The sequence below is a fragment of the Pollachius pollachius genome (assembly GCF_949987615.1).
Source record: "Pollachius pollachius genome assembly, chromosome: 2".
Taxonomy (NCBI): Eukaryota; Metazoa; Chordata; class Actinopteri; order Gadiformes; family Gadidae; genus Pollachius; species Pollachius pollachius.
In genome coordinates this window covers 1,605,246-1,628,873 of record NC_136935.1, presented here as the reverse complement: position 1 = coordinate 1,628,873, position 23,628 = coordinate 1,605,246, and the positions used below count along the sequence as shown (strand labels likewise).

General features: G+C 46.4%; 1 protein-coding gene across 1 annotated transcript; it reads left to right on the top strand.

The window, feature by feature from the left end:
• Positions 1-4,382: 4,382 nt before the first annotated feature.
• vwc2 (von Willebrand factor C domain containing 2) lies at positions 4,383-18,763 on the top strand (the record flags this gene model as incomplete). The annotated part of the gene is made up of 3 exons (XM_079729018.1): positions 4,383-5,042; positions 6,830-6,959; positions 18,612-18,763. The coding sequence occupies 3 exons, from the start codon at positions 4,383-4,385 to the stop codon at positions 18,761-18,763; spliced, it is 942 nt and encodes a 313-aa protein (XP_079585144.1).
• Positions 18,764-23,628: the final 4,865 nt, after the last annotated feature.

The following is a 23,628-nucleotide window of genomic DNA, read 5'->3' as shown; positions in this document are numbered from 1 at the left end:
TAACCCAATAGATCTCAGTAAAAAACACAGCATAGTCTAGCAATTGTGTGGCTAAATGTACAACAACATGTGTATGTTTAGAATATGGGTCTTCATTTGCAGGAAACACCAGACCAGGAGTAGTTGTTCTGTACAATGTGCTTTGCACACATCGGGCCCAGGGAATGATCACAGCCTTTTCTAATTAAGAACACTCTGTTTGGTTGCTAAGAATCTCCTCAGGCCATCAGTCCTGTGCTTCTCTGTATCGATAGCTGGCTGTGGATTCTGCTCTGATAATAAACACGGGGAGGTTCAGAGAATGGAGCCAAAGTGAAACTGAAGCAAAGGCTGCTAGAGCGTGGAAAACACAGCAACACAACAGCTGTTTGTGTGGTCGTTGCGTATTTTATAGAGCTTCATATTGGTGGCCGCCTACAGGGTCCTTCTACATGTTCGGGTTGGTCAATGTTGTCCTTTGCCTGCCAACCCTTGCCGTTATTAACCAATTCATACCACAACCACACATATTCAAGCATACATTTTTTATTAGCATAACAATTTCAGAAATGTAAGCTCCTTCTAAAGTGGTGCTTCAGAAGCTCATCTATGATTATGCAACTTGCAACGCCCACTCTTCTCGAAACTAACCATTTGTTTGCGCTAGGCCAACTCGATGTCCTTTGCAATTAGCGAGAAATAGTGAGTGCGGTAAAATACAAAGTCACAGGCAGAACCAAAATCAACATTTCGCAGGCAGCCACTCCAACTCCATCGTTGTCTGCTATCATTTATCACCATCGGTCAAATGCAAGCTCGGCTTATCGTTAGTTTTCATGGTGTTGCATGATGCTCCAAAAGTGTGTGTGTGTGTGTGTGTGTGTGTGTGTGTGTGTGTGTGTGTGTGTGTGTGTGTGTGTGTGTGTGTGTGTGTGTGTGTGTGTGTGTGCGTGTGTGTGTGCGTGCGTGTGTGTGTGGGGGGTTTAAACACCCCTCTACACCACGCTTCTCCCGCCATGGTTCATCCCAGACTAGCCATGAACCCCAACCCAAGTCTGTTGATAAGATAAGATGGTTTCTTTATTCATCAAACAATTCTGGATGTCAGTTGAATGGAATCGTTTTTATTTGAATTCACATGAATTTCATTCAGTACTGAACTTTTTTTGTTGGATTATCCATACTAGCAATCTGGTGATCAAACCATCCCCTTTTCAATTTCACCTTTTTATTGTCACACTGACACAGAACATATATTATACCGTTCTGGGTTTTAATAAAACATACCTTTCTCTCTTGAGGAATCATAAAACACGTTCCACTAGGACGCTACTCTATACCATTATCCACGACTTTTTTTAAGGGTGCATTTTCTTCTTCTCGACAATCTGTCAGAAAAGCAAACTGTCGACCCTGGGCAGAAACATGTCCTCCTTGGCAGATGTAATAACACAATAGCTCAGCCTCACCGGCGACGCTGTGGGAAAACCAAGTCTATTATTTGACATACAGCCCACTGGTCTCTATTAATTCCTGCCCTCTAGTACAGCTGCAACTTTTCAGCCTATTGCTGGGAAACATTGTGTTCAATTTGGATTTCGATCCAAAACTCCAGCAGAGGGTAATCCTTCAAATAAACCATATTTGGTAAAATATGGTTTATTACCATTAGTATGGGATATTGCAGCAAAGTCCAGGAAAGACATCATTTCCAATTAAGACAACATGTATTCGCAAACAAGACCTTAACTACATCCAGGTGGGCTAAGACAATCAATCAATTCTAGTGCGTATCGATCCACAAAGAGGCCAATATCGAGTTGGATGGATGTTTGTTTGGATGCTTCTGTACGGATCGAGGAAAATAAAAAGCGGAGATAAGGATAAATGTTGAGACGGACTGATGGTGCATCCCAGTTTAGCCCACAAGAGACAAGGCACCAACATGCACACCCAGGGCAACTCAGCAGCAGTGTGTGAAAGCAGCAGCCGTGACAACAGCTGTTAAGGTGGGGAGGCTGAAGCTGAGGAAACCCAAATGAGGTTATTTTGCTAATGAGACCTTGGCTCATCTCTCTCTCAAGCCATCTCCATCCATCTCTCTCTCTCCCTCTCTGTCCCTCTCTCCCCCTGTCTTGTGCTATTTCACTCTCTTGCTTTAACACTTCCTCTGTCTGACGCTCTAGCGTGCACTCTCTCTGTTCTCTCTGTTGTCTCTCTGGCTCTCTCTGTTCTCTCTCTGGTTCTCTCTGTTCTCTCTGTTCTCTCTCTCTCTGGCTCTCTCTGTTCTCTCTCTCTGGGTCTCTCTCTGTTCTCTCTCTCTCTGGCTCTCTCTCTGAGTCTCTCTGGCTGTCTCTCTGGCTCTCTCTGGGTCTCTCTGGGTCTCTCTCTGGGTCTCTCAGGCTCTCTCTCTTGGTCTCTCTCTGGCTGTCTCTCTGGCTCTCTCTCTGGCTCTCTCTGGGTCTCTCTGGGTCTCTCTCTGGGTCTCTCTCTGGCTCTCTCTCTGGGTCTCTCTGGCTCTCTCTCTGGGTCTCTATCTGGCTGTCTCTCTGGATCTCTCTGGGTCTCTCTGGGTCTCTCTCTGGGTCTCTCTCTTGCTCTCTCTCTGGCTCTCTCTGGCTCTCTCTGGCTCTCTCTCTGGGTCTCTCTCTGGGTCTCTCTCTGGCTCTCTCTGGCTCTCTCTCTGGGTCTCTCTCTGGGTCTCTCTCTGGCTCTCTCTCTGGGTCTCTCTGGGTTTCTCTAGTTCTCTCTCTGGCTCTCTCTAGTTTTCTCTATAATTTTCTCTTGTTCTGCCCCTCTCCCTTATTCCCATATTTTGTCACTATGAATCTTTCCGTCTTCTCTATCCGTCTGTATTTCTCAGCTGAGAGTTGCAGCTCTATCTGTATGCAACTCGTTCCGCTGCCTTCCTCCGTACCATGGCTGCTCCAAGGATTCTGTCTCTAACACAGCAAGCCAACTATTATAGTATGGCCATATAACAGCCATTTGCCATCGCTCGATTTTTCTACTACTACTTTCACTGCTATTAATTCTTCTTTTTCCACAGCAAATACAATATATTTTTGTAACAGAAAATTAAATTAAGAATTGTTGTTTTTTTCACAGCTATGTTGTCCACCGCATTTTGTCGTGAAATGATTACCGAAATGTCTCAAATTATCTTTCAAACCTCTCACATTGTCTTGGATTTCCCATCAACACATTTACCAGCGAGCTGACTTCAGACAGCTCCTGCATCGGTCTTTGGATAAGATCTGTTCGTTGAAGTTTACAAATCAGCCGAAGCTGTGCAGACAGAAACATTATTGATCCCTCTGAACTGAGCAGCTCCATTCGGAGCTGGTCGCTTCCAGGCTTCTTCTAAGCACAGCTACACATGTCCACATGGCCGTCACACAACATAAGTGTGCGTCCGTGATACATGAGTGCAACTAGGCCACAGACGGCTCCGCACAGCCGCCAGGTGTCTGATTGGGAGAAGGCCATTGAAATTCTAGGAACTTCTACAGATCAGGTGAACAAAAGAAAGCTCCACAGTGCAGTATCAAGTGCCGTGGAAATGCTAATCGTGACCCCTTACACGTCCCCGTTTCCAAGTGTCTTCTAATGGGTTGGCACATTAGTAATGTTCACCCTGTAGATCTGCCACTCATTTACATTCTACACTACTATTTTTCTAACAAAGGCTGGGATTACTCGTTTTAAAATCCAACCAGAGCACACTACACAAAGTTTGTTTGAACTTGACCTAACTCAATGTCGATTGTTTTGTATTCATATTTTTTTTCTATAACCTCTGATAAATTATCCATGCCTTGCATGGAGCGATACTCAGTTTCGAATCAGTTCCTGCTTTTTAAAATTCGATGAAACTCCTGTTAAAAAGGCACCGATCTGCAGTAGAAAAGGAAACCGACAAATATGTTATTCACACTTTTCTTCAGAAAAATCATTTTTCTCTCCGGTCCGCAACGACTGGAAGCAATTGATGCAAGGAAGTCTTCCGGTGTGTAGCTGCATTGATTGCTTGACACAGTCCCGCAAAAACACCCTACTCTGACAATCCAATTCACTGACGCTACATGCTTCCGCGAGGAACTACAGGGTGTTTGCTCGGCACGCTCTGAAGTCAGTCCCGCGTTCAATTTTTTTGGAAGCGTTCGAAACGGGAACGGAACAAAGGCGATGTCAACGACGCGTGACATGTAACGACATATAGCGCTCTCACTGTCCCCTTCTCTCGTCCTTACAGATGGATCCGCTTGCACCGGGGATGTGAAGAGTGTCATGTGAGCCAACACCAGTTACCCACCTAGCTGGTGGAGGAGGAGGGAAGGAGGAGGAGGAGGAGGAGGAGGAGGGAGGCGGGGGTGGTGGCTGGGGGCTCAAGGGGGAGAGTGATGCTGCAGGCGGTTGCCATGACAGCAGAGGTTATATTTGCTCTGTGGTTCCTAGCGAGCGTGGCGCGGGGCGGTCCCATAGCGCCGCTGCCGCTGCGCAGGGGCCCCCTGGAGCTCGTGCTGACCCAGGGGCCCCGCGGGGACCGGGCCGCGCCCGCCACCCCAGACCCCCTCCGGGACGCGGAGCACCAGCTGGGGCTCCAGGAGCTCACGGCGCTGGGGCTCCGGCAGGAGGCGAACGCCAGCAGCGCGGCGCCGGCACCCAACCCGGGCCCCCAGAGGAAGGGAGGCAGGGCGGCGACGACGCAGGAGCCGCCCTGGAGCGAGCGGGACAACCAGATCGACGAGGGCCCCACGGGGGACCGCGTGGACCTCTCCCAGGAGGCCATCGACGAGTACGCCTACCCGGACTACCGTGGCAAGGGCTGCGTGGACGAGAGCGGCTTCGTGTTCGCCATCGGGGAGCAGTTCACGCCGGGGCCCTCGGCGTGCCCGTGCCTGTGCACGGACGAGGGCCCGCTGTGCAGTAAGCCCGAGTGTCCCCGGATGCACCCGCGCTGTGTCAGGGTGGACACCAGCCAGTGCTGCCCGCAGTGCAGGGAGAGGAAGAACAACTGCGAGTTCAGAGGCAAGGTGTACGGCTCTCTGGAGGAGTTCAAGGTGAGGCCGTTGAACTCACTCACTCACTCCTGACATGTGCCCAAATCATCAGGGAAAGTGCTGACAGCACAGTGCCACACCGCCACTGCACTAGTACAATTTAATGGCAGCGCAGCATGGGCACCTTGCTATTGCCAATGTTGTCCTAAAGGGACACTGGGCGAGCAACAGAGCATGCCATTTGTTGCAGACAAAAAGCCTCTATAAGCCCTCTCTACTAGAGATGCAATTTACAGACATCCTGAATTTGTATGCGGCAAGTTTTTTCTTACCTGCATTACTCGCTGTGCAACTTTGGTGTGTGTGTGTTTGTGTGTGTGTGCGTGTGTGTGTGAGCGTGTGTGTGTGTGTGTGTGAGTGTGAGTGTGTGTATGGGTGTTTGGGTGTGTGCATGTGTCTGCGTGTGTCAGTTCAGCTGTGGATTGAGATGCTGCTAAAACGATGAGGGAAGATAAAGATCTTTAATGTTTCATTATTCAACGCCCTTTCAAGGGGCCCACAATGAGTGGGGTGTCTGGCCTGTTATGAACAGAATACATTACTGGTACCAGCATTTATATCCTTATTCTGTTAGAACGAGTCCACCTGGAGTTAAGGGCTGATAAATGGCTGGCACGCTGCCATCCCCAAGTCTTTCTTTTTTGTCTCTAAAGTCTCGTCTTGCGACTTAATAAACCAAGAAACCAAGGAGAAGGTCTCTCGACTTTAGCTGGAGCCAAAAGAAGCAATTTCCGTACCATTCCAGAGTGCAGGGCATGCGTTGCCCAGCAAGCCACAGCAACAGGAACAAGCGTTCATCTGACATATTTATTTATTCATTTTCTGTAATGGCTGATTGCGGCGTTCCAGGGGGTTACTGTAAATACTGCTTGGCCCCAGCTTTCACAGTGTCTAGCCATGCAAAGCCACTGCACACCTCTGCAATCTACAGCCAGACAGGCTGTGCGAACAGCCAAGCCAGGCTGTAGCCTGGGTGCAAACGGCCAGCAATGGAAAAATAAGAAAATAGCCAACGATGGATGGGCTTATCTTATCAGTATCATTAACCATTATATAATGCATCGTATCATGTATCATTATATCATTATGTCACCGTTTGATTGTCCAGTTCGAGCTTCTATCAAGCGCTGCAAACCTAAGTAATCATCTGTACTCCATTGAGGCACAAGAAATTGGATGCAACTTTCCTTTCATTTCCCTTTCTATTGATTTCCCTGTTTCCCCTGATTGTGCGCTGAAGTTAATTTCTAGACTAGGCTGTCCCCTAAAGTGAAGCGGCTCCAATAAAAGCCCTAGGAAGGATGTTGTCCCAGTTGATGGACTTCTCCATCCCTCAACCTCTCTTTACATTTTCTCTGTCATTAGGTAGCTGGACGGAGAGACGGTGTGTGTGTGTGTGCATTCATGCACGTGTGTGTCTTTGTGTGTGTGTGTGTGTGTGTGTGTGTATGTGTGTCTTTGTGTCTTTGTGTGTGTGTGTGTGTGTGTTGGGGCTGTGATTAAATAGCTAGACAAACAGACAGTGTATAATCATGCTTGTGTGTGTCTGCGTGTGTGTGTTTGTGTGTGTCTGTGCGTGTGTGTTTGTGTGTGTCTGCGTGCGTGTGTGCGTGTGTGTGTGTGTGTGTGAAGGGTCCAGAGGGAAACGTAGCAATTTAGAAAAAGGCCTTCATTAGAAATACAAAGCAATGCATATGGATTCCTTCAAGTTGATTCCTGTGTTTGCGAGTGTGCTAAGGGCTCATGTTGTGTGGTGAGAGTAACTCCCCCTGCTCCCTCCTCCTCAGGTGTCTCCGTGCGAGAAATGCCGCTGCGAGCCCAGTGGGGAGGTGCTGTGCTCGCTGTCGGCCTGCCCGCAGACGGAGTGCGTGGACCCCCAGTACGAGCCCGAGCAGTGCTGCCCCATCTGCAAGAGCGGTGAGTCCCCTGCAAGAGCAGCTCCCCCTGCCCTCCCGTCCCCCCCCTAGACCTAGCCTGGGTGCCCCCCCACCCGTTCTGCCGGCGACCTGAAGTCGCCCTCCGGCAGCAGGGTCCGAAGAAGAGCAATACACTCCTTTCTGCTTCCGATACGGTTTTTGCGGGAGCCAATCGCCAAGCTGGCATTTCCCCCCCTGGCGCGCTATTGGCTGGTTTAACACGATGACGACAGGGAAGCGACGGCGAGCAGCCAATCGCGTACAGAGTCAGTTGAACTAGGCCCGTCGATCACGCCTCCCGTGCTGAAGAACTTGACAGCAGCTTCTTAAGACCAACGTGCAATCTACGATGGAGCCTGGTCTGGCAACAGCCAGGCTCCCCTCGACCCCCACCCGGGCTGAACCGTCTCTGAGCCGGTTCCTCTGCTCTGTGTCTCTCCTGCCGGGGCCGGGTCAGTCCTGCCTGCCTGCTGCTGCCTCACTGCTGATCTGGCTGCAGCAAAGCGGGGTGGACTCATTCGTCACTGTCGTGGGAGGCGGGGGCGGGGGGAGGCAGCGATGCATAAACGCTCAACCGTGGGCAAATTTTTCCACACTCATATAAATCTCGGGAGAATGGGAGGAGAGGCGCAGCGGAGAGGTTAAGGGCATGACTAGCCCTCTTCATACTCTCAGCCGGCTCGCTGGGGCCCCCAGGAGCGGCGGCGTCTCACGTTGTGGTCGTGCTTTGAGCGCAGCGCATGAGGAGGTGAAGCAGTGCCTCATGTACTCAGATAAAAAGATCACGACTCGCACCCAGACCCTGCTCCCCCCTTCAAAACAAAGTGGCTGTTGAGTCAGAGTCTTGTTTCCCTAATGGACAGGGCTGTTGGGCATCAGTCCGTGTTCGCCGACAAGCCTGTATCTATAGCTGCTTGTTGTCACGGCGACATCATTCGAGGCAGGAGCTGCATGCCAGTGAGCTCCTGTCAGGGTCGTGGGCGTGGGCCCCCAAAGTAGTCTGCGATGGTTCTGGACAACGTGCCCCGGATTCTGTCCCTGTGTGACTCTAATGCGGCGTGGCACGGTCAGCCCCCCCCCCCGTCCTCCTCGCGCCTCACGCTAAACAAGAACGATGACTGGCGATATGTATCTGGATCGGGATCTGAAACTACTCCATTCACCCCCCGCCCCCACCCGGTTGTGGTGTTTTTCAAAACAAATGCGCTTTAAATCATTCATGAATCACTGTTATAACTCTCACGCCCGGCTCCGCAGGCGAGCGAGAGGCGTCCCGTATTCACGGCCCGCTCTGCGCCCCCCCCCCTGCCCCTCGGCGGCCTCGTGGATTTCCTCGCTGCGTTAATTCATCCGGACTGATTTTAATGAAGGACTCACCAACTAACAGGTGACTTTTTAAAGATGCAGACAGAGCGGGCCAAGACGCTAAACGACTAAACTAAATCAAACTCGGCTGAAGGTTTTGCTGTTAGTTACCGTCCCCATGCGCTCATTAAAATGCATTTTTGTTCACTGTCACCCGGCAGTTCTGCCTTCGCCCTGTTATCTGAGGCCATCCAGTGCCACTGTAGTTAGTACACAGCCAGAGTGTTGTAAGTGCTTTCTGCAGAGTGTGGCTCGTGCTCCACAACCCCCTGCTTTCATACCCCGTAGATTCTCCGTGCCCATCAATCTGTAGACAAGGCATAGATATGCACGGGCAGCGCTCTGCAGCTGGCAGGCACGCGGCCCGCGCACAGTGAGTGCGCATGTTTATTCAAAAGTCTCGACAAAGCCATGCGCTCTTTCAGGCAATAAGGATCGGGGCGGGTTTAAAGATTGCATCAGTCTCCGTATTACCATAAGGTTACCGCACGTTGATGTGTGATGAGTAGAACAGCGTGCGCACACCATTCACAGTATTTCACGGCCCAATAAAAGGACTTTTATCCGTGGGGAATCGTTTCGGTTCGTCTTGTTGAATTTGGTATGCATTTAAAAAACCCGTCCTTCTGCCTTCCCCTTTTTCTATGCATGCGTGCCGCTGATATTTACTCAAAATTCTGATGTTTGTTTTTCCTTATTGTTGCCATCATCATCAATTCAGCATATGACTGCTGGGAATATTAACAATATTAATGAACTGGCCTTTTACCTTGTGCTATAAATTGCACTCCTTTGGTGCCCATTAAGACAAACTAGTGTTAAGGTCCAATCAATCACATGGATACCACAAGCAATATGAAATTACAGATTCACAGCATATCCTTCTTCCGCAATATTTTCACGTAAAAGTGGTAATTAGTGCGGGACAAGTTTGGTTTTGATCCGAAGTGACCATACTTCCTAGACAGCTGTGTGTTAGCTAGTAATAGACGGAGAATGGATGCTATGCTTTCTGTTGAAATGCTAATCATGTCATATGGACAAGTTGTCTTCACCGCTAACACGCTTTTCAGCTGCCAAGTAGGGTACCTTAATTAGATTCAAATGGCGATATTTGCATAGTTTCTTAATACCGAATAATTTGAAAATTGTAAGGATCTTTGAGTGGCTCTGATATTGTTTGTATAATGTAATTATCCTGAGCCTAACCTGCAGGTTGGATAACAGCTTCTGCCAAAATACTAAATGTTAATGTCGGTGAATAATAAATGGAAATAAGTCAAAGCCAAAGCAAGGCACCTATTTATATATATATATATGTTTCTATGTATCCATATATAGATATACAGTCGATTTAGATATTGGACCATCCAAACACAAAGCCCATACAGAGTACTTTAAAGGCGGGAATCACATTGTAAAGTTATTTAAAGGACAATCAATGTAACACAATAAAACACATTCAAAAGATTACTACAAACTAGAATAATAAGAAGGTGCAGAATAAATAAGCCACTGCAGACATAACTTCGAATAAAATGCTGTGGCAAACAGAAAAGTTTTGAGCCCTGATTTAAAAGTAGGTTCTGGGAGTTTGCTCCAGATATGTGGTGCATAAAAACTCAAAGCAGCTTTACCATGCTTGGCTTGAACCCGGGAACAGTAAGCAGCCTAGCCCCTGGTGAACTGAGAGCTCTGTTGCGTTCTGTGTTTAGAACACAGAAGCGTATCAGAGAGGAATTCTGAACAGAAACCAATTAGCGCTTTATACACAATTAGTATAATTTGAATTCAATTATCTGGCAAACACCAGCTTGAATATGGAATGTTAATAATTTTTTATATGTTGTCTTAGCGGTTAATCTTTATTCATGTTGGGTTATTTACCTATTTACTGGAAACATAGAGCAAACCAATGCTTGTCATGGCACTACCAATTTCCAACAGAATGGAATTAATCTTGGTTCAAATTACGTAATGAAGGTTGTTGATGATCTGACATGCCAGCAGATGTTGTTTGACACGGCGCCATATGGTAGGACCTCCTCCAAATGTGGAAACATCGAGTTTGACATCAAAGCCCAACTGCCGTTCCAGCTTTGGGGACCATGTTGTTGTCACACTTTCACTTAGAAATCCTTATAATTGAGAGAGTAAAGCTGTTACTTTATCAGCAAACACTAATCCAATCAAAACATGCATTACACCGAGCAGAGAGAAGGAAAAACCCCGCTGAGATCAGATAACATAATCTTGTATATCGTTTCCATACAAAACAGCAACAAAAAGATTGACAGCCAAACCGAAGCAGACTAAATATATCTTGCATATGTTTCTGATTGTTTCATATTCATACCTTCCATATATGATAATACGTTAAGCTTATTATTCAACAAGTCGTCTCAGCTGTCACTAGCTGTTAGTGTCAGCTCCCAGGTAAAATACCGCTCTGCCTCAATCGCTCCTATACCAGCGCCTATATTCTATTAAACTATTCAGAGGTCTGGGAGGTTTCATCTAATTATGAACAGAAATTAGCCTCGGCTTTGGCAAGAGCGTGCAAGATCGGGAGTCGTGGTTCGGGAGTGTGTTGATCAGCCTCAATGCATGCAGACACTTGAGGATGAGCCAAGAGAGAGAGAGAGAAGGAGAGCGAGAGAGAGAGGGGGGGGGGGGGGGGGGGGGGAGAGGGGGGGAGAGAGAAAGAGAGAGAGGGAGAGAGGGTTAAAGAGAGAGAGAGGGTGAGAGAGAGAGAGAGAGAGGGGGAGAGAGAGAGAGAGAGAGAGAGAGAGAGAGAGAGAGAGAGAGAGAGAGAGAGAGAGAGAGAGAGAGTGAGAGAGATGAAAGTGAGTGCTATCGCTACCATCCGCCCCAGACAGTTGTTCATGAATATCAAAGAACATCTGTGAATGGGGTCCCTTGGTTGGGAAATTAGAAGAAGCAGCTCACCCCTCTTTTTTTTTTTAAAGGCTTATTAACTTAAAACAATGCAACGTATTGCAGTTGAATTAGTTTGTTTCATAAGCTTTTTTCTCTTTTTTTGTGAAACCTCACAGTAATTAATTCAAATCATTTAAAGTGTTAAATCAAAGGCTGTTTTTGTTTTTATCTGTCCGATTAAGGGCGTCGATGGTCTCGGGCCTCGAGTGTTTCACTTCTAAACGCCCTCCTTTTATTCTCCCAAACAAAAAAACATGAATTACGTTCCATTTTGAAGACAACAAAAAAATCCCAATCAGTTTGTTTTCCTGTTGTTTTCGGTGTTCCGGCCGGCCCCCATGTTATTTGAGTTGTTTTGATGTCGGGCACTTTGTTACTTCTATCGAACGGTTGCAATTAGGGTCCCCAAGATGTCACACTCTATTTTTCCAAGCGCCTGCATCGACTCCTGCCCCCACCATCAGCCACCTCCGTCCTGACCTCAGCCCTCACAGGCTATTGCCTTGGCAACACACAGGGAAGGTAGGAGTCCGCTAGAAAGGCCGTGACGCGAGGGGTCAGCGCTAAACAGAGAGCACTGTGATAAGAGTCCTTAACGGGAGCCCAAATCAGCTCTTATAGAGCGCTACGACCTGCGCGCCCAGCCGAATGGAGGCTGATTCATATCATCAAGGAAGTGATTTACAATAAGCCTTTTGAGACCAGGCCGTTTTCTTTAGCAACCAAAAAATGAAACTTTTCTTTAAATGTGGAGCTGCCTTGGTATTAAAGCATCATTTGTCCATTCGGAGTGGCTGCTGATTCCTTCATTCCTTATGATAAGAAGGATTTGCTAGATGTTTACCAAAGGTGACGATGCTACTTTTTAAACATTTCCTGTGTGTCTCAGCCCTGACAATGGCTCTGAATCGGCTTCATTACGCAGTAGACCCTTGCCTCGTCGTTACAACCCTTTGACTTTGATTTTATGACTTTGACAATGTGGTATTCAGAGCATGAATCGTAAATACACTGTTTTGGGCATCTCAATTAGCTTCAGGAGAACCCGGCAGATTAGCAGGCATGTTGCTCGAAAGAGGAAGAACCCTGATAGTATTAACTAAATGTAGCTTCACCATATTAAGAAGGTATTCTTGGAACCGTTGTCTGGTGATCTAGAATTACGGTTTGGTTCAGTAAGTAGAAAAACAACACAGAAACATTACACCCACTTTCATGTGTTTCACCCGGAATTATTTTAGCAGTAGAATTTAGAGGTGGACTTTTTCCATTTCCAGTCCTTCCACCTGTCAAGGGCTGGAGAAGGGCAGAGTCCAGATGGGAGGAATATTATTTCAAAAGTGTGCAAAAAACGGTCTACATTTTACCTTAATACCATTCTTTAATAAAGGAGCCAACATTGATTAATTTAACAATATTACCTACGAAGGAGAGTGTCATTCCCTGACGTTCGTTGATTTATCACACATGACATTAAAATATTATCTTGATAAAATTAAAAATGAGTACTCTCATGAAGAGTAGGCCTGCAGTCCAGCTTATTTGAGATATTTTCTTCGATAATAATGAATGACATTTCACAATGCTTCTGTTACCATCCCTAAGGGAGTCACGCACAATATCTGCATTCTCTTTGAAAGCACAGCTTTTTTTAGAAGTCACTTTGTTTTGGCGTGGCATTTCACAGACTGCACCCTACAAACCTCTACCATTTTGAAAGTGACATGAAATAATACCGGTCTTGGTCTGTCATCATAAGACTTGTAACGGTCAATTTTGACAGCCTGCCCATGAATGCCATGCGTTTTAGCCAGAAGATAAGACAGTGCTCTGCGTAATTATGGGATGTTTGTGGGCCTTGCGGGTCACAGTTATGCCTCAAAATTCCCCAGCCTTCCATTAGCCATGGACAATATGAAGGATGTGTCAATTAGACGTTTTGCACCCTTTAGCATGCTTCTGCGTTGGCTTTTCCCTGAAAGGTTAATCGGAAATGCACAGTAACATTAATTGCATAATAAACATTTGGCCCCACACCATAAACAGAAGCAATGTTCTGTTGGCATTTCCAGTTTTTAACTGGATATATAGTGACATCTTTGGAAGCAGCTCTCCCACAGAACTGAGAGAAAACACTGGAGAAACGATAGAAGTAGTGAGTAACTAAGGCTTTGTTCTCACTGCGAGCCTTAGTATTCAATTGGGATCATTTTTTTCAGATCTGATTTCCTTTTCATTTTCCGAGCGGCTCAATTCGTTAAAACAAATGTGTTCTTTTTTCAAAACTACAACATCAAGTTACATTGCTGCGTGGATGTCAGTTGGCTTTCTGATCCACTCTTCTGCAGAGCCTCTGCGCGGCCTAAATGTCTCTGAGGACACGCAACATAGAATAAGAGAGCCTACAAACAAGATGGTTTGAACATTGTGTAAGGTTTTGATGAAATTGCAAGGCAGGACTAGCACTATTCAAGAGAAAACACAAAGGCACTTTTGTGGGTGACAAAATATCATTAATAATAACACCCAACAATGCTATAATTATTTACTAGTTTCACTGTCTCTTCACCAACAACCTCCATCACAGCTGTCCTGGATGTTTGTATTCACAGAGTGGCTCGAGGGACAAATGTCGATATCTAGAGTGACGTCAAAATAGCATGAATCACGATATGACAGTTGAGGTCCCAGTGCAAGAATTCAGACTTGCATCTGATTTAGGACCACACATAAGAGTGGCCCCTAATCAGAATGGAAAATAACATTCCATGTGATTTGATTTGTTCACACAGGTCTAAAGACATCTGATTACGGCTACTTTTGCTTGCAGTGGGAAGAAACTGAGTAACCCATGATTATCTTCCTTTGAAATATAACATATACAGGTACTGTGTCATTTAGAGAACCATGCAGGTGGCCGGAGAAATCAAAGGGGAAGATGGATTAAGACAATCCTTTGAATTTATAAAGTCACCACTATTCGATCCTCTTGGCTCGGCTTAGCTCAGGAGGTCCAGCGGATTGACTGGTTACCGGAAGGTTGCTGGTTTGATCCCTGGTTCCTCCTAGCTGAGTGTCGATGTGTCCCTGAGCAACCTACCTCCCGAAGAACTGTCTGTCGCCCAGCATGGTGGACTCTGCCGTCTGTGTTCGAATGAACCGTTGTAAGTCTCTTTCGATAAAAGCGTCTGCTAAATGTAAAAATATTCAATCGACTTAAACGAAATTAGAGATGACATGAATACCAGATCTGAGACAGTTTCAGGCAGCTAAAAGGTACAGAGATCAATCCCCCGAATTTGCATTTTTCCTATAGGCAACCTCGAGCAAGAAACCTAATATTATACCTGCTCCATAATTACCAGTATCTAACTCACTGTAATTAATTTACTTTGATTGGAAATATTGGATCTACTCTACTGATAAACGACAATGTAGTTGTAGCATAAGGTAGGAAGTGTTTCACAGTTTGTTAGACCAGCGGAAGAAAAGAGAATTGGTGGGAAACCATTTTTTTATACAGAGTAACTGCAGGCTATTACTGAAGAGGAGCAGGTGAAATGTGCACATTGGAAATGCAACATGCCAGCAATTTGCAGGCCGAAAATAATTGATAGTTAGCTTCCGGCGTGGCTGTAGCCAACATGTCTATGTTGATTAGACCAACCCCAAACCCTCTGCACCATGTGCTCTGTGTTCCGAGCTGGGACACAAGCCGCTCATTTAAATATGTCCACTCCTCCATCTGAGAGAGAAATTATTCATACTGGAAGGGAAAGAGGTTTTTCTCTGCTCCCAGCACCTGGTGTCCGTTCTACCAGTCCCACAGAGCAAGCTCCCTCCCCATGCATTTATCATGACTATATATATATACTGAACAAGTCCATTAAAAGAAGTGATTTCCGCTTTTCCCTGCGTCACCGTGACTAAGTGTCAGGGATAGACGTTGGCTCTCCGGGCTGTTAGCGCTCCGGCGCGGAGTGCCGGGTGATGATCGGAACATGTCCCTGGTCTCTAATGCGGTGCGGTCGGCTAATCCTGCGCTCCGATGGCCACAGGTGCTACAGAGAGCTCTGCTCCTTCAGAGTCTCTCGGGGAAGGTCGACCACCCCCAGCCATACTGCAGAGAGACAGAGAGAGAGAGAGAGTCCCGACCGCTCTTCAGCACCACATGGGGGGTCCGGTCATCCCGGGGGGGGGGGGGGGGGGCTTCTGTCCGCCCTGATGACGTCACCGAACGGCTGCAGAGGGGACGTGGGTGTAATGTGCTACGAAAGCCCAAACCAAAAAAGGGTCGGTGGTTAAATGATAAGCGGCGTAATAGGCCGAGGCCGACGAGGTGGCAGCGAATCGGTGCATTAATTAAAAGAAACAACGGCGTTGGCAGCCTTTAATTAAATCCCCTCGCTCAGCGCGGAAACTCCCCAACTTATTTGGTTAAGACACATGATTACTCTGCCTCTTTGCTTTGCCCGCCGCATCCTGCCACATACGGGACTGTTAATTCCGAGGGTGTTCCTTTAAACGCCCGCTAATGATGATGAACTGCAGCCCGGGCCGCGGAAAGACTCACCATCCACACGGGGAGGGGGGTTGCTGTGCATGCACTCATCGGAAGGCGTATGGATGTGTGCGGTCGTTCTCGTTGATAGATGTGTCCGGCGTCGGTACGTGCGGGGTGCGTCCGTCCAGCTGCAGTCAGAGCCCTGTCTGCCCGTTTATCACCATCTTAATTACGGCCTGCCGCGAGGAGGACCTTGTTAGCCTACGGCGAGCCGGCCATTGTTATGCTACACCTGACCCGGGGGAGCTGCTTCTGCAGGGCAGCGTATGCTTCGCAGGGCGGTGAGGGGAGATAATGGGTGATTTATGGGGGTTCTGTGTTTGGGGAAGTTGTTTGGGGATAGGGAGCACTTGTATTTTTACCGGGATGGTGAACACCAGTGGTAACACCAGGGGTAATAAGGCAGCCAGCCAACATAATGCCACATGGATTCGTTGTAGGCTTAATTTGCGTGGATGGTTCCATTTTCCTAGGATGGTTGGTACTGCAGAAGCTCAGGGATAAGACCGATTTCAATACCTAGTTGTTTAAATATTGAAACTTCCATTACAAATGTTTAATTTCCCTCCATATACTTCCGAAATGAAACACGTATTTTCCGTCGGGTGCGCTTTTGGAACTAATATATAGTTCCCTGTATAAAAGGATTGTCAGTGTGTAACACTAAGCACTATGAGGTCCTATTATAACGTGGCAAAGTACTGTAACAAATGCTTTTTTAATATTCAGTTTCATATCCAGACGAGAGAAACACTGTCAGGGATACGTGCGTTGGAAAGTCTCCAGAGACAACAACAATAACAACAACCCTTTTCACCCCAGCAAACATGTTGTTGGAGAAAAATAGAGTATCAACAAAAACACACACACACACACACACACACACACACACACACACACACACACACACACGATCTAACAGCACTTTTATCAAATGTGGCAAGGGCAAAGATGGGGGCGCACAGACACCCAGAGACTTGGACGGCTCAATCCTTGAACATGAGAATAATGAGACAGACATGATCACATTATCTGGCCCACAACAATTCAACGCCTTTAATCACAGAAATCCCAAGGTGCACCTCTTTCCGTGACGAAGCGATGTGTTGAATGAAGACTGAATGCAGACGATCCTCTGCTACAATAACACGATTCAGGGCCAGACAACTATGCCGCCTAAATATGGTAATAGGTGTGTGTGTGTGTGTGTGTGTGTGTGGGGGGGGGGGGGTTTGATGAGCAGGAAGGAAAGAATGCTGTGTGGTATTCACTGATGATTTCCACCTGTTTAAAACAGTGGTTCGTCCTGGTCGTAAAGAGGAGAAAATAATTAAATCAGAGAGAAATAAGAGGTATTGTTTATTTATGAGAGACCATGTGCACAAATGAAAATAATTGCACAACATTAAGCCTTGGGCTCTTTTATGTCTGCAAGTTCCTGAGACTCACAATGACACACACACAAGCACACACACACACAAACACACTCAATTTAAACCTCCCTGTATTTTTATAAACAGTGCCCAGGGAAGGATTCTCTGGAGGACATAGATGAGCTTTTTTTTCCTCCAATGTTTGTGCTTCACTAAATTGAGTGACACCCTTGATCCCAGTGGGTGTTGGCTGAAACCTGGGGATCCCACAGGGTCACGACGTGTGGGGGTAGTACGGACTTTGATCTCTCTAGTCGCTATTCAACTGTTTAATATGTTCAGCTCTCGCGGTCCTTGCATTAATCTGTCGTATCGGTTTCTAATATACTTGTGTATTTATGTATGATGTGGTGTTGTGTTGTACTGCAGTGCAGGCTGAAGCAAAGTATTGATAATACAACCCCCAGAAATTTGTACTAACCTGCCCAGGGACAACTGATGAGCTCTTTTGCTAACGCTAGCACTTATATTCATTGGTGTGTGGAAGCCAACATGTTGATGAATGTGCACTGTCCCTGGTAAATAAATAAATAAATAAACATCTTATTATTACGCTCACATTTCGGTCCATGTGCATACTAAGATGAATCACCTGCATTAGGCGTAATTGATTGATACAATCGCTATTGATAATGAAACAGCTTGAAGATCATCTTAAGGCCGTTAAACATGATTTTGTGATTGTCCAAACTGCTTCGGCTTATTTTATCCGTTAATGTAAATTCACCATGACAAACGATGTGCGAGGTTAAATCAACTATAATGTGTGTGTGTATGTGTGTGCGTGTGTGGGTGTTTGGGTGTAAATAATCCATGGCCACTCCACTTCCATAGAGAAAACCAGAAGGGCTGATCTGTTGCAGTGATGGATTGAATCATTAAAATGGATGCATGGTCCAAAAATTAAATAGAGAAAGGTTTGCCAACGAAGCCGATAGAATTTCTGTCAGACTCGAACCTCTGCGCACGCGAACAAAGGGACCAGACACCGGCGGACGCTAATTGGGTTCAAAACACAGCGGATGACATAGTTCTTGAAGAGAGCGCAACCCTCTTGCCCATACGCAGTGAACCTTTAGAGAGAAAACCACACAGTCCACCTCAGTCGCAGGGACTGAAGCGTGTATGGTTAGGGCACGGGGCGTGGGGGGGGTGGATCACCGGTGTTAGCCAGTGCCAGGATTTTGTCTGCAGCCGTTTTGTCTGCAGCCGACTATTATTACCCTCGGCTGTTCCCTCCGTCCTCCTGGCCTCTAAAACACACAAACGTAAATCACAACCCCCGTGTCCTTCTGTCTCTCCTTCTGTCTGTCCTTCTGTCTGTCCTTCTGCCCCCCTCCCCCCCCGCCAGGGCCCAACTGCTACGCCGACACGTCCGTGATCCCCGCCGGCCGCGAAGTGAAGATCGACGACTGCACCATCTGCTACTGCACCTACGAGGAAGGCACCTGGCAGATCGAAAGGCAGGCCACCTGCACTACCAACGAGTGCCAGCAGAGCTAGAGACCGACCCGGCCTGGCCCCGGCCCTGGTTTGGCCCTGGTCTAGCCCTGGCCCGTTGGTGACGGTCGGTGACGTTGATGGACCAATCAGAGAAAGAGGGGTGAAGGGGGATTACAGGAATACGTGTGTTTGTACGGAACTTCGGGACCTTTCGACGTTTGCCAGACAACAAGGTCAACCCAACTCTTACACACATACACACACACACACACACACACACACAGACACACACACACACACACACACACACACACACACACACACACACAAAAGCACGCACGCACTCCAGCCTACGACCATCTTGGCATTCACAACTCAGCCCCGCTGTAAGGTTGACACTTTTATGACGGGATTTATAATCTACGTACAGAATATCTATTTATCTATGTATGGCATTATTTATGAATATATATCTTTAATCTCTGGACTAGTGTCAGGATATTTATAACACTGAACTAGTGTCAAGATATTTTTTTATAGGTGCTGTATTTTAATAAATGATGAATGGGGCCTGTTGGTCAGTTTAACAGAATGTATTAGAGAACACCTCCGGCTGTCTTTAGGGCTCTGAAGCTCTCTGTCACTAAGTGTGGTGTCAACACCCAAAACAACGTTATCCGTAAATATTAGGTGTGTTTGTAACAATCTGCATTTAATTACGAACCGGTGGCGTGAGAGGAAGGTAAAAAAGAAAAGGTGCTCATCTGTTTTCAGGTGACTTTTATCTCTAGATGTACCGAGTACCCGTTTGATTTAGTGGTTTGTTTTTTTTACCTAAGTACCTGTGTTTTTGTTTCAAATAAACCTGTGCTCTGTTGGTACTGTCCGGATGGATATCCTGTCCCTGCCTGAGATCAATGGCCCTGAACGCTCCGGTCGCGCATGTCGCTTATGTCCCACATCAGGACAGTACGACAGCCAAGGACGTGGCAAGAACGGGAGCTTGCACCTTCATCTGGTTGTCCGTTAACTAGCTGGTTAGTGGACTGCAACCGTCGGCTGGTCACGGTCGACTAACCCGCTATTCTCATAATGGGAAGCAACAGGCATGGTGAATTGGCTCTTGAAGCATTGCTGATTGGCAGTTATTTTTAAAAGGGTTTATGTTTTTCACAGGGCTTTTTTTGTGTTGCTTTGGAGACCCACATTCATCCTTCAACCACTGCTTGATTGGATACTTCAAATACGATTGGAAGATGATGAGTTTTACTTGAGTAAAAGAAAGAACCAAACTTTTAATAGAAAAATCATTGGACGGCTCAGATAATAATTATTTGAAGTGGTTTTGTTTTCTGGGCTTTTGAAGCTTCAGAACCAGAGGAGAACGATCTATATTTGGCTGTTCCAAATAATTTGCAGACTAAGCTTGTGTGCCGTTCCCAGAAAAGAATTGTTTACACATTAAGCTTAGTGCGAAACCTACCGCTGAATAATGAATGAGCGCGTAAAGTGTCTCACATTGGTGCGAAATAAATTGGGATGCAGAAGATGCTGACGTTACGATAGCAATTAGATGGAAAGAGAGAACCGTTCGCTTCCATCGCTGAGAAGTGACAGAGGGTGTGATTTATGCTCTTTTTGACTGAATTAATAACGACAAGATGAGGCAACCCAATCACATTGATCCCAACCGCTCTTCCCCAAGATGCCGGCGTGGGCAAAGGTCACCTGACTCTTGGACGTCAGCGCAGCTTAATGCAATCCAGCTCCACATCCTCGTGGCACAGAACAGCCCCGCCCTGCGTCTTCATCTGCCATAGAAAGGGGAAGAATATATAATATATATAAATGTAGTGGAGTCATCGGGCGGCTGGTACAAGCGGGGAGATCAAAACAACAATAAATAATTCAAAACCCTGGGAAAAAGAATGCATAGGCCGACGCTTCAATTCAATATTGCAATTCCGAGTCTTCTGTATGAACAATACTCTTCAAACGTGCCTCCGTGCACCTTGAGGCACGGCGAGAAAAATGAACTTCATAAAAATGTGTTTCGTTTGAGATTCTCCCTGTTGCTGTCTCCGGCTCGCCTCCTCTGTCGGTGTCAACCTCGCAGCTCTTAGAGGAGGCTGCTCCCTGACTGGCTCTCGACTGTTGCTCTGTGGCTTTTTCCTTTTCGACACGCCGCCGGCCGCACTGCAGAAAGGCTTTGATCGGGGGGGGGGGGGTAGATCCACCACCACCCCGCCCCCAGCAGGGAGACGTGCCTGGATGCCAGCTGGCAGGATCTAGGTAAATAAATGCACACATAATCTGCACGGCAGCGGCAGGGAAGCAGCACAGTTCACACACACTCACACAGGCACACTAACACACATGTACACACACACACGCACGCGCGCGCGCACACACACACACACACACACACATACACCTATTAACATCTCCTCCTCCATTAAGGGGCTGACTTCCACGACTACTCAGAAAGGCTGTCGGTGCAGGAGGGGTCGAGATTGCCGTGTTGCTGCATCCAAATAGCAAATGTTAGCAATCTGCCACGATTGTTCTCCTTTATCGAAAATATTGCCCAAAAGGTACGAGGACCTCGGCTATGTGCGTGGCACACACACACACACACACACACACAAACACATATATATATATATATATATATATATATATATATATATATATATAAAGTACACCAACGTTTATTTTTTACTTTGAAATTAAATTCCCAGTGTCTCGGTTCCAAACGTGTCCACCGCCCGTAACACCTTGTTAATTGGACACGACTGTCTGAGGAACCGGGGAGAGATTAGCGCGCGCTCCCCTTCCCCTCACCACCGCACCATACAATTAGAAGTGTGTGCCTTGTTCCGGACAACCCACACAGCCACCGCCGGGAGACTGACGGGGGGTCATATAGCACGGATGGAAATTCATTATTTATCATTGGCAATCAGCCAGCTCTGTCCGCTGGATTCGGAGGCCATCGGGTTCTGAAGTCTGCATTTTCGCGGTCAAGAACTCGTAAAGAAGGATATGAAGGCACCATCAGCACACTTTTGTATTGAACGAAATCAAGCACATCATGAAGAAACGTCGGTCACGGTGTATTATATGGCCACAATGCGGATATATCTGTCAGAGAAGCATAAACAAAGCTGGTTCAAACGGAACTTGACAGTAATGAACTACATGGTTAGTCAAAGCAGTAATTCATATGAGCAATAATCTGGTTCTGAGTGGCCCAAGTGTGGTTAAGGTCAGGGTAAGGACCTTGAAGACATTATTGGCCAATCCCATTCGTCAGGAACTGTGAGGGGGGGGGGGGGGGGGGGGGGCGTTGTACAGATGAGGCAAATCAGACTCAACTCAGAGGGCCATGGAACTCTGGTGGAACATTTTACGGATGGGCCTGATCTAAAAAAACGAAACAGAGAAACTTGCCTGAGGCATCACATCAATTGGCTGCAATTTTTGAAAAATGCCTAAACTAACACATCTGTCTAACGGGCCAATCTCTTTGTACCATCCTATTGCATGCTGGCAATGCTGTATTGGCACTGTTTCCCGACATTCAAACAGGAATGGCTCCACATGCTAGTCATCAATTAGCTGCCTGCATACTGGCTCAAAATAAAGGGCCTGCTTAATTCTCTAACAGCGAGTAGTCATTCAGCTGTTGGGGTAATTTCTATCTTGTTATTGTTATTCAATGAATGGAATAATTTGTACTTTATCAGATTAAATCAAATGAGCCCTACAGTTAATTTATGTATTTGGCCATATTTATTGACAAAAAACAACTGTTAAACGTTTCCTGTTTGCCTTTGCTAAAGGATTATTTTTTGATATCAACTGGCTTATGATTCAATTATTTAAAATAAGATAAAATATGCCTTCAGTTGTCAGAGCAGCCACTGCCACGACAATGGAACACAAGACAGGTACAGGTTAGAGTAAAGAACGAAACAAACGTCATTTGAAGACACATTTAAAGAAGAAATCATTTAAATGAGCAGCTGGGACTAGATATCTGCCCCGGATCTGTCAATAAGTAAACACGTACAGTCTTTCAATAAATATCAATATCAATATCTTTCTATCAATATATATATATATATATATATATATATATATATTGATATATATATATATATATATATATTTTTTTTTTTTTTTTTTTTTTTTTCAAATATGCCGCACTTTCACCGCATAAATTGCAGATTTACACGCAAAATATGCGGGGCTTGCATGATTTCATAATCCCTGCATTTTCGTTGCAAATCAGTCACATATATCTTAGCAGAAAGTTGAAAAATTTCCCCGTTGCCATGGGAATTATGAAGTGACGTAATTACGCGACGTGAACGTCATCGAAAAGCTGCATTTTTTTGCAAATTCCCTCAATTTCGTCGCATAAAATTGCATAAATATGCCGCATAGTTCATCGCATTTTTTAAGAAAACGTGCCGCATAATCAAGGATTTTTGGCCGCAACAATCACAAAAAACGCCGCATTTTTCTGGAGGGACTGATATATATGTATATAAAGATGAATGATATCATGACGAAGTGTGCCAGGGGCCTGGTTGTGGAGCCTGATGTCTACTAGCCCAGAGGACTGGCCAAGGTGCTGTGCTGAGGAGGGATGGAGCCTGTGGCAGAACGTGCTCCTTATCTTTGCTCCCTCATCGTAGAAGATAGCGGGAAGGGTTTTCCCAGATAGCATCAAGCCTCATCCCCTACGAAAGCATCTCCAGATTGTTGCCCGGTTTATCGGACCAGGAAACACGTAAGTGTCCACCGACTCCTCCTCCCCCCCTGGGATGGGGACGGGGTTGGCGGAACTCTTCCCGCTCTATCAGTCCACCACCACCTCCCCGGTCTTTCCGACGTGTAGCTGGAGGTGGTGTTCG